Below are 12,373 nucleotides of genomic sequence, written 5' to 3' on the forward strand. Positions count from 1 at the left end.
CCAGTTTTAAGGTTAGCTTTTAAATTTTGAGGTGGCAACTTACTGACAAACTGTTACCTCTACATCTTCAAATAAAATGGAAGAACGCTTTTTGTCAAATTTAGAACTATAGGTTCCAGATTTAGAACAAGAACTTGGAACTTGTGCTTCAAAAGCATTATTTGGATTTGGGGAAAAAAAGAATTATAAGCTGCTGCATTTTAAAATAAAAGCAAGGATTACTTTCAAACAATCTTCATTATTTGCATAGCACAGGCCATCATTTAACTTGAATATGTGGTTTTATTACATTTTATTTGAAGAATAGCTGTTTAAGAGGATTTTTTTCATGAAAGTCAAATTATCATCTGATTCTTCCATACTTAAAGTTCCATTAATTTCAAGCAATTTAAAAGCAACATAATAAAGGAAGTAACTCATTTTTAATATTCCAGTACCTTGAATTTGTTTCCCACACTGATGAAGCTAAGCTTTCCTGCTTTTTGTTTGGGATCCTTGTTGTTATTAGTGGTAGATTCAAATAGTTCCCGGACAAACTTATCCTTGGATTCGCATATAAGAGATTCAAGGGACATGTGCAAAGCATCATTGTTTTTCTCCACAAACTGGGTCTGAAAAGAAAACAAACCAGTAAAGCGTTGCATATAAACTTCACAGTACTAATAGGTTTACTTTGTCCTACATAAAGATGTCCTTTGTCAAAATATCCCAACAAAAATACCTAATGCTAAAATACCAGGAATTTGAGGGGGGAAATATATTGAGAAAAATATTTAAAATGTAATTGTAGAATATTTATTGTCTATGTCTGACACTAACAACAGTAAAAGGAGAAAAGATGGTTTTATGTTTAAAGCACGGGACTGGAAGTCATGAGATGTGATTTGAAATCCTGGCTAAGCCTAGTCCATACTGAAGTCAGTGCTAGTTCTGCCATTGACTACAATAGCATCAGAATTTCACCCTTGGCTTCTATTTTCAGCTCTCATTACCTCACCCCTCAGCTGTGTTGTGAAGCTTGATATATTAATGCTTGTGATGCTCTTTGTGATCCTTAGAAGGTGCTGTAGAAATGCAGAATTATTATTCAGACCTTAACTAGTACATATTAGGGTTGGCAAATGAAGTGAGAAATAATTGAGATATTTTAGTCGCTAACTTGAAGGTGCATTTAAAAGGTCAGTCTTACCAACTAAATTAACTAAAACCAAAGACTGAGAAGTTTGCACCCAATGTTATGGTATTGGAATCAAGGAGAATTTTGCTAACAGTAACAACAAGCTATTATATTTATACTTCTATTGATTAAATAATGGTTAGACGTATTGGGTTAATCATCATAAAGAAGAATTTGAAGTGGCCATGTCTTTTTGGCGGGGGGGGGGGGGGGGGGAGAAGAGGAAGGTCATTTAAAGTTAAACCTGAAGAATTTTTAACTTGCCTGATTATGCCAAGCGGTCTCAATTTCCTAGCTTTTGTAAGAAAACACTAATAATATAAAGGAGAACAGAGCAGTATAAATTAAATAATTAACACGAGTTTGTTAAATCAAGTTACCGTCTCATAGCACACTGCTCCAGCAAAATGTCGGATAATAAAGCCCTCATCGTCTCTGATATTTCTGTGAACAGCCAATTTAGACTTCCTGGGAATCTGCAATAAAAACCCAAGTTACACAGAAAAATCATTAGGGACAAAATTCAAACAGTAAATTTTCAAATAATATTTTTCTGCCTTTCCTACAGGTTAAGATTAAAGCTGTGAGAAACTCCACTATTTCAGTTCACTGGGATTCAAACTTTTTCTTCATCCTGAGCTTTTTCAAGTTTGAATGAGCCTGCAACTCACAGTAAAATGCCACTGCAACTGCCAAGATTAATAATTTTTATCATCATCACTGCTTCCTAGTCCAACATTAATTCCCACAGGTGGCATAGAATGTTTGGTTGGTGCACAGTATTGTCATAATAATAGGGGATAGAGGCTCAAATTTATCTTTTGGATGAAATTATTTACAAGTAAGACAGTGATGCTGAAATTTGCCTTGGTGAGTTGTCCAAGCATGGGGTGTCACGGGATGGAAGCTACAACAGCTGCAAATTAGCTGCGTAGACTTCTGAATTAAGAGCTGAATAGCTGGGTCTTTCACCTTGTATCCAACTGTCAGAGCCAGAACTAGGAACCAAAGGCTGCAAGTAATAGCGGACTACTAAAACCTAAAGCGTCTGACAAGAATGTCTCATAGCACAGGAATCCAGTTAAGGAAATAAGTATTAATTTAGAGGAAAACATACTTTTGTTAAATTTGCCTGTATTTATGGAAGTGGCATTTCTTGTGATTTTGTATTTTAAAATATGCCTGTAAATACATAGTCTGGGATTGTGTTAGTCTTCTAACAGTATACGCCAGGGGGAGACACACAAAAAACACTTTCCCAGGTGGTTCTACCATTTCATCTTTAAAGTACTAACTGGGAAACTGAGAAAATTGGACTAAACAGATATTTGTCAAAACTCAGAGCTAAAAATCTTGGAAGAATTTGGAGAGATAAGGAGAAAAGGGCTATTTGATGGTATCAACTCTGCCTTTATAAAAGCATCTAAGTGAAAATCCTTTTTATTTTATTTTCATAGCTGGAAATTATTAGACATGCATGGGAGATTGTGATATCCACTAAAATTATGCGCAAGTTTTACAGACGTTAAACCTTTAGTGAACCTTTCAATAAAACCTAAACTGAGTTTACAGTTTGTAAAAATGTCTGAATGTCATATGATTGGCATTGCATAAAGAAAGGTTTTCAAAGAATTAGTTAAGACACCAGTCCCACTTTGTTTTTTAAAAGGGAGAGATGAATACGTAACACTTTCTAAAATGAAAGTTTTTCTACTTTTCAATAAATCATTCGATAAAGTCTAAACACTGGTTTGCACTGGAATGATCTTGGCCTTGGCCATCATTCTGGCCAAGAAAGCTCCATGGGTCCATTGAGAGAGAGAGAGAGAGAGAGAGACTAGGGCTGCCTACTGTTGCCATCCTTCAGACCCAAACTGATTTTCTGAATGGGAGTGCAACATGCTGCCACCAGACTGCATGAACATTACTGGAGGATTCCACTTGTTTTTTTATTCACAGTGATTTCTAACTTATGTCATATTAGCATCCACTCTGGGAACTTATTTTTATAAAATAATGAAGAGGTCATAAGTAAACCTACAGATAGTCTGAAATGCTCCTTGTGTTTTTGATGCACCGCAGAAGTAAAATGCTGGTCACTTGGTTGTGGAAGACGATTTTCTTCATCCAAAATATCCAGCACACCTACTAATTTTGCTTCAATCAGATCTATTCGTAAAACAGAAATCAATATTTTTGTGAAAGTGCTATATATAATTACATATCAGAACAAGAATGTTACATCAAAAATATTACCAACATGGTACCGTATAATTATTACAACCATCTTAATTTAGGTTAAAGAGAAATCTAATCACTACAAACAAGTATGGCATATATAGCTATTGATTTAAGCAGTATTCTGTAGCTCGCTGTCAAGTTCCAGCTATGAAACTGGGATATGATGGAAATACATTGGTGTACTTGGTCTTTTAAGCCTATACACCGTTTTGATTTTAAAAGTCTCTCACACAGGTTTCTCACTGTGCTGAATCAACAGTATGAGGAAGGATCACAAATCCATGATAACAACAACAAGAGAGGATGACCAAAAGCTTAAAAAAGCTGAAAAGACTTCAGCATACTCACAGCAGTACTGGGCATGATTGCTTTTTAAAGCCATGGTGCTTTGACTGTTTATATAAACCCTCAGACTTAATACGTATGAATTCTGTTTTCTGAAGATAATAGTAATAAGTATACCCATGCTCTTAGGTTAATGCTAAATGACTAAGAAATCTAGGACCAGATGCTCAAAGGGACTTAGGTGCCTAAACTCGAGTTTAAAGTGCTTAAGATCCACTTTTAAGCACCACTGAAATCCACAAAACCCCTCTTGGCTGATTTCTAGCCCTGTAGGCACCAAAACTCACTCAGCGCCTAAATTTTTTATGTATTAAAAGTATTGAAGTGCCTAAGTTCCCACTCTGTGCATAGACCCAGTGCCTCTCTCGAGTTATCTGGATGCCTCTCTCATGCTTAAGCACCTTAAACTAGGTGCAGATAGGTGTTTCCCAGTCTATTTTGCCTGCAGAGCTTGATCCAGCAAGTGTGCTATCAGCATGCCTACTAGATTGGGACTCATTCAAAATCTGACTAGAGGAAAATATTTAAAAAAAAATATTTAAAAAAAAATAAAAAAATATTAGCAACCCACTAATAAACAAATATAAATATAATGTAAATACTATATTTACCAATAATCACATTTACTATTTGCCCCAACCAAAAAGGTCTCAGCTTTGCCCAGTTGAGGAAGAAGCTATGTAAAACCCGCAAAGCCATAAAAGCCATTTTAAATTTTAAAAAGGCCAAATGTAAAAAAATCATCATTAAAAACATGCAAAAATGGCAAATTAAAAACAAAATAATGTTACAAAAGCTAAAAAAAAACAGCCCACACCCTAAACATTAAGTGGGTGGGTCCATACTCCATTGTAAACTGCATCTCGCCCGTAGCATACCAGCTTCAACTACCAAAAAAACTAAAATGGGCACATGCCAATCAGCTCAAAAAAATGTGTTTTTCCCTAGGCTTCTGGTCATGGTGTTATGGGCCTCGGCTGTAAACCAGCCACCTGCCTGGACCATCCAGGTTTCCAGATATCCATAAAATTATCTAAATAATTATAATTAAAAAAAAATGCCTCCAAAGGCTATCCCTGGCTCAAGCCGCTAATGGAGCCCGAGCCACAGAGTGGCGCAAGTCTAAAGGGGAGGTGCCTTAAAAACAGTGCATAGTCCGGATAGACACAGCAGGGCCACAGCAAAATACCTGGTGGGTGGCCCCCAAACCTCCCATGAACCCCCAAGGGGCAAACCCTGTTCCTCACGTAATGGCCTAAAGCAAAATAAAAGGCCCTTTGGCAGGCAATAGCAATTATTAAACCCTAAATGCAATATCATTGTTGTAACCTCCTAAACCAAGTAAACAACATCCATAATAAAAGCCAAAAAGGGCTGTAACAAAACAACTAATAATTTAGGGAGTTTTTGGTCTGTGCCTCAGTTTCCCCAATAGGTGCATTCATGTTGTTCTCTCTCTTTCCTCTTTTGCTTTGTTAACACAACCAAGCAGTAATAGCAAAAGCCCAGGAAAACCCCAAACAAAAGTGGTGGAACCGCTCTTGCTGCTTCAGGCCTGCAAAATTTATTAATATAATATAATGTATATATAGTAGCGCAGATCTATAAAAATCTGCGGGTGTCCAACGCTTTTGTCCTCCTTTGTTAATTTTAGCACTGTTCAAAATTAGCCATGGTAAAAAAAAGGTCAATTATCCACTGGCAGGGGGGCAACTGTGGCTTAGCATCCTAAAAATGTGGCATCACATATTACCTGAGTATTTTTCCAGGGGCGGCCCCCTGCCAAAAGCCTCAGGTCCCCTGGCCCTGCGTATCCCTCCCCAATTAAATCCCAAATGGAATTAACCCAAAAGGGCCCTGCTATAAAAATCCAACCAGGCCTTTAAAAAGGCTGCCTCTAAAACTGGGTGGCCCATCGCAACATATAAAAGCTGGTGCCTCCCCACTAACATGGCTAAGCAGTATGTGCTGACTACAACTTCTAACTATCAGCACATATAAATTGCAAAGGGCAACACTTAGCAGCTGTGGCTTATAAAGCCCCCTCAAATAAAATATAAAAAAAAGGTACTGCCAGGTCACTTTTATAAAAAAAAACAACACATCTGCAAAAAAAAAAAAAAAAGCATCAAAATATGCCCCCACTAAGGCCCATGTGTTTACCAATACCTCTGCGTGTGTTTAAAAAACCACCTACCCCAGGGTGTCCCTTAATTTGCTGTTACACTCTCAGGCACAACACTTCTGCAATGCATTGGCCCGCAGTTATGCAAAGTATGGTTAATATCTCTAATTATGTTGTGTTTAATTTTTCATAAATTACACCCAATGTGTTCCTGCCCTTCACACACACACAAAAACAACTCACATATTCCAAACAAATGCCTCCTCCTTTACAGTGTGGCAGGACACGTTTAATCTAAAAAAAGCTGCCTTTGTCACAGCCATCCAAATGGGGCATCTATGCCAACAAAAAAACATGTTATGCTATGTTACTAATAAAGCCAGAAGCCACTACTGGCTAGTGTATGCAATTGTTGCTGCCCTAACCTTTTTGTTTGTGCTATCTTGCTGTTTATGTAAAAAACCAACAGTAACCCTAGCCTCCATGTCCGAGGGAGGGTAAAAACCTAAATGGTGACCCCTCACAACAAAATGTTGACTCGGGGGGGTCAAGGGGGGAATGTCACAACCCAGGGGCCCCCCTCCCTCAGGGGGTCCCCTGGGGAGGCAGATCAGCATTGCATGTTGCTAACACTGTTGCAAGCATCACAAGGCATTTTGGGAAGGGTTAAAGGCGTAAGTGTGGGATGAAAGGTTTCTTTACAGGTGACGAAAGACCAGAGGGGGGGAAAAAAAAAAAAAATAACAGGTTAACTTGATATTCCAGCTACACCCGAAGATAAGGAGCTGACTCCAGCCCAAGGCCATTGCACACACTCTGCTACCTGCCAAGAAAGAACTGGGGGAGTCCACCCCTCCCCCAACCAGCCGTGAGAAAGGAGAGTGGCTGAATAAATTGCAGGGGCCGCGAAAAGGAATAAAACAACAAGGAAAAAATAACTAACTAACTATCTCACAGCCACCGGTGTGTTTTGGGGAAAGCTGAAAAGGCCACAAAAAACCAGTCTGGACTGGTACAAAAAGCACCAGGAACAGAGGGCCCTAAACAAAAACACCCCCAAAAGAACCCATGACTTAAAAACCCTCCCAAAAGCCAAAGCAAGTCAAAAACCACAGTAGACCCTAAACAACCCGTGCACGGGACAAAAACTCGCATCCACCCTTCCCCCCTTTTCTTCTTACATTACACCCAGGCTTGGTCAGCCTCGGGTACTGCATGTGTAAGTATAAAAGTGGGTTAGAGCTAGGGTACTAATGCTTTCTTGCTTCCTTTAAGTAACATAAAAGCAGTCCCAACACTCACCGCTGTTATTTTATTATTTTATTAATAAGCTTTAAAATTCAGTCACTTGGTGTGCTCCTCCATCTCCTCCCCTAAAAATCCTGCAGCCTCAGCCTAATCACCTGACGCCCCGGGCAGATTGGTAACATAAATCTGTCACAGTGGTCCCTTATAGCTTTTAGCCTAGCGAGTAGAGCACTCACCCAGGATATGGGAGACTCAGGTTCAACTCCTTCCTCTGCTTGATAGGGAGACAGGATTTGGACAGGGGTCTCCAACCTCTTCAGCGAGTGCTCTAAAATGCTGGCTATAGGATATTCTGATGTGGTCTCCTCAATCTCTCCTGATGAAATTGCTCCAATTTAGATAAATACTTAGTCATTGGGCCAGAAAGAGAGAAAATGACTCTATAGCCTGGTGGCTAGGACACCCATCTAGATGGTGAGAGACCCAGGGTCCAGTCCTCCTGCTCCAGTGATTCTATTTATCCAAAATGGAACAGCTTCAACCAGAGTGATGGGAGAGCCACATCAGAGTATCCCACAGACCAGTAGTTATGACACTCTCCTCAGAGGCAAAACTCCCCTGTTCAAATCCTCTCTCCCCAGCAGGCCTAGGGGGAGTTAAACCTGGCCTCCCTGCAGCCCAGACTTAGGTACCCAACTCTTGATAAAGTCTCCTAAAAATTGGGAGGGGTGGGGTTTAAGACACCCTACTCATCTGCATCGCACTTTGTCTAGTTCAGGTGGCTCTGCGCGTGGTGTGCTGGCTTTCTATTCTTAGGCACCTATCTCTGCGCATGCACTGGAGAGGGTGGTGGTAACTTAAGTGGGAGTGGGGACTACAAACTAAATGCCTCACTCTAACCTCCTCATGATGCAACTCAGGCACCCTTCAGGAGTAGCGACCAGGAGACGGCTGCCTCGACTTCAGTGTAGGTATTTACCTAAGCCAAGAAACTGACAAAACAGGCAAGGATCATATTAGATCGGACTACGCCCAGCCCAAAAATGTCTGTGCCAGCAGTTTGGGAATTTCGGCTGCCACAAAAATTTGGCTAGATAAAAACAGATTGTTTGGCAACAAAATAAGAGTACACATTGGAACATGGAACATGAGAACGCTGTATCAATGCGGCAAAGCCAGAATGTTAGTTAACAAAACTATTACTACATCCTTTTCTATAGACAGTCTCAGAATATGTGAAACACACTGGATTGGAAGTGGCAAACTTTCCATAAAGCACTGTAAAATCGTTTACTTTGGAAGGACAGACATGACCAAACAAAAGAAGTTGCCTTAATATTACCAGAAAAAGCTTACAGTTCTTTGAAAAGCTATACATGTGTCATCTCACATAATGAGCATTAAACTACAAGGTATGTGACTATAATACAAAACTACACACCCACAACAGTTGCAGAAGACAGCATCATAAGCCAATTTTACAATGAACATCAAGAAGAGATTCCCAGAACCCTCTGTAGAGGTTTTTTTAGTCACAGTCATAGAATCATAAAAACATAGGGGGTACTTTACTGCCAAGTTGGGGAATGATAACATGGACTGGGAGACCTGGGAAAAGAAGGCATAGAAATGAGTAGGGGGACAGATTGTTGGCAGCACAGAACTGAAGCAATCTGTTTAAATAACACACAGCATATCAGCACAGATGAGTCAATAAAGAAACAAAAGATTTCTAATGATGATATTACAAAAAACATGATCAACATCATCTTAGTAAAAACAACACTGGAAAACAAGTGTCCTAGACTTCAAGATCTACAGAAGGCTAAATACAAACTCAGACCATGGGGCAGTGATTGGTCTGAGTTTGTATTTAGGCTTTTGAAATGTTAATTTGCAAAAGATGACAAAGTGGTCTATGGCATCAAAGCTTTGAAAAATACAGACACTATGGTGACCTTTCAGAACACCATTAGTGGCCACTTTGCCCCTCTCTTAGGCCTAGAGAACACAACAGTAGAACAATTCTGGGAAGAGCCAAAATACATAAATTCCTGCCATGAGCAAGGAGCTTTTAGGGGTGAGGCCGTATCCAAAAAAGGAAAGACTAGGTGACACCAGAGACTGAAAACCTATCTAGAAGAAATAGAAAGTATAACATCTGAAAGCTAAAGATTGCCCGGAGTGGAAAAAAGAAATGCAGACAGCTCCAAAAGAAATTTAAAAAAATGGTTAAAAAAAAAAAAAAAAGAAGAAGCTATGAAAGACTGGTTTGGGAGTGAAGGCAAAGAGCTTGAACAATACTTACATAAAGTAATGCTAGAAGGCTTTTTCAGAAAGTCAGATTACTATCAAAGAAGTTAACACCTATAACAAGTCAGCTACATCATGCTCAGGGGAACTATATAGTAGATAAAGATCAAAAGCTTAAAAGATGGAAAGAATATTTTCATCAGCTATTGAACACGAATAGTCTTTGAGGCTATCAACTGTGAAGGCAACAACGAAGGAAGACACATATTGGAATCAGAAACTGCAATCATGCCCCTGAAAAATCAACAAGACACCTGGTACAGCTCCTTTACAAACTATTCAGGGACAAAGGGCGAAGTCCCTGAAAACTGGCAATACTACATTATTGTATTGCTCTTTTAGAAAGGTGAGCTGACAGATTATGACAACTACAGAGAAATAAGTCTTATAAGCATTCCTAGCAAGGTATTCGTAGAGTGATTCTCGGCCAAATGAAAAGAAAAGCAGAGGAAATCCTTTCTGAGTAACTAGCTGGCTTTAGACCTGGATGGTCCACCATAGATCAGTGATTTGTATTGCGTCAAATCTTTGGGGGAGAGGGGCAGGAGAGAGAGATCAACGAATCTATTTTGCACATTCGTTGACTTTCAGAAAGTATTCAACTCCATTAACAGAGAGGCTCTGTTAAAAGTACTCAAGTGGTATAGTTTTAGCAGGAAATTGATTCAAATATCGCAGTGTCTGTACAGCCTAGGTTGGCATGCAGTAAGAGTCAGTGGGGGGGTCGACAGAGTGGTTTGAAGTGAAAAGGGGAGTCAAACAGGGATGCGTACTCAGTCCAATACTCTCTTAGTAACATCGGTGGAGGCGCCAGAATATTGGGGAGAAATTATCCATCACCTTGACTTTGCAGATAATATGGTAATGATACTCCCTGCGGAGAAATGCAACCAAGAAGCAGCAACTAACTTGTACACGACATCCAAAGAATGGGGATTGAAAACAAATGAACGAAAGACCAAACTAATGGCAACATCAAAAATCAAGCAACAGGCTAAACTAGTCATCAGTGGTGTAGTAACCAAACAAGTAGATGGTTTATGCTACTTGGGTTCCATCATAATATATAGCAAATGATGTGAAGATGACACAGAAAGGCAGACAGCTATTGACAACGAATGTTCACATGCCTGAATAAAAATGTTCGGATAGTTAAATCAATGTCTGTGACAGCTAAAAGTAGATTTATATAAAACACTAATTGTACCCACATTACTTTATGGTTGTGAAGCATGGGTACTGACAAAGAGCCTGGAGCAAAAGCCACAAACATTTGAAATGAGGTTGCTGTGCTGTAGGCATAGGTGCTGGAACTAAGGTGCTGGGGATGCGGCAGCACCCCCTAGCTCGAAGTGGTTTTCATCATTTACAGTTTGGTTCAACAGCTCTCAACACCCCCATTATTCAAATTGTTCCAGCACCCCTGGTCGTAGGTGTAACACTAAATAAACTAAGAAATGGCAGCATCCACAGAAAAGTGAAAAAGTGCAGTGAGTGACTACAATCGTCAAAAGATGCTAACTACAATGGTTTGACCATGTCACTAAAATGACCCCATACCGACTGCCAGCAATTGTTCTCTGTGGAAGAGTGCATGGAGAGAGAGAAGACAGCTGTATAACACGGTATATAAAACCATCCAGGCAACACCTTAACAACAGGCTCAAATGGCAGCTCAAAACAGGTTTGCGTGAAATCTGCTCACAACCTTGGCCCTACCCAACCTTGGCTTTGGAAAAAGGAAAAGATGATGATTTGAAAAGTAACTGTCTAAGCCAACATAATCTACCTTTATTCTGTACCCTATTCAAATACTACTTACAGATGTTCACTGCAATTCCTGCCCTGCCTTAATTCTATTATAGGAAACTATATTAAATTCAGAGATTTAGGCAGAAGAATCCTTTATTCCCAAGATCCGGTGTCAGGCAGGAGTAGCATCTCCACTGAGGCAGAGAACAGTGAGATTTACAGACATATCAAATCAACACTATATTTACGGAGTCTACTGATTATAAATTATCAGATGTCACTGGAAGTTGGAACATTTTGGAAGGTGCAATATAAAGCAATACTCACACATCTCAGTCTCATATGGCTCCTTTTTTGAACAGTGAGCAACACAAAAAGCAAAGCCTCAAATGAAAATGTATTTTTATACAGAAACCAGTGTTGCTGTCTTTTCTCATCCATTTAACTAAGATAACAGAAAGTCCTTTTCTGCTTCCGGGGCACATTTGAAAAAAAAATATGCATCTGAAATAATTAAAAATGATTTTTTTTGTAGGAATTGGAACCTCCTTGAGCCATGACAACATTCATGGAAATGTACCCATATCAGACTACCAGATGGGGCTGGTTTGTGTTCATATAACAAGACAGCACTTTTCTTGCTGCTACTCTTTAGGTTTTCTTTCCTGTATCATCTCCTACTGTTCTGTCAGCAGCCAGCAGTCATCTTTGCCTGGCATGGCTACCAGTGGCCAATGAAGAGCCAGTGATGCATGTCCATGTCTGCCTCGGAGGAAAGATATCTGAACACACCTATAGATGCTCACAAGGAATCACCAGTGGTGACTTTGCAACTGATGCCAGATGGGAGTACCCTGCCATCATCACTGCTTCCCTAGATGGGGATCCTGAAGCTACCACAGTCAATGCTGCACTGAATTGCATGTCAAAGTCAGTTTCTCTCTTCATCATACTGGATAACCCCAATTAGGGTAACAGAAGTTGGGAGCAGATAAACCATTTTAACCCTCTCACCACATACTGAAAGCAATAGCAATACCTAAAAAGCAACAGAGGGTCCTGTGGCACCTTTAAGACTAACAGAAGTATTGGAGCATAAGCTTTCGTGGGTGAATGCCCATCATCCTTGCATCTGATGAAGTGGGCATTCACCCACAAAAGCTTATGCTCCA

The 12,373-nt window shown here is 39.8% G+C and overlaps 1 protein-coding gene across 3 annotated transcripts in view; it reads right to left on the reverse strand.

Annotated features, from left to right (window-relative positions):
• Positions 1 to 12,373, reverse strand: part of MYO6 (myosin VI) — a 165,825-nt gene that overhangs the window by 49,190 nt on the left and 104,262 nt on the right. For all 3 annotated transcript variants that reach the window (XM_026654567.2, XM_026654564.2, XM_024193955.2), the window contains exons 16-18: positions 3,219 to 3,346; positions 1,558 to 1,653; positions 438 to 611 (exon numbers count right to left, since the gene is read on the reverse strand). In XM_026654567.2, the coding sequence (XP_026510352.1) occupies positions 438 to 611; positions 1,558 to 1,653; positions 3,219 to 3,346 (398 nt within the window). The remainder of the gene's footprint in view (positions 1 to 437; positions 612 to 1,557; positions 1,654 to 3,218; positions 3,347 to 12,373) is intronic.

This window comes from Terrapene carolina, unplaced genomic scaffold (genome assembly GCF_002925995.2).
Source record: "Terrapene carolina triunguis isolate 2854851 unplaced genomic scaffold, T_m_triunguis-2.0 Scaffold42, whole genome shotgun sequence".
NCBI classification, from domain to species: Eukaryota; Metazoa; Chordata; order Testudines; family Emydidae; genus Terrapene; species Terrapene triunguis.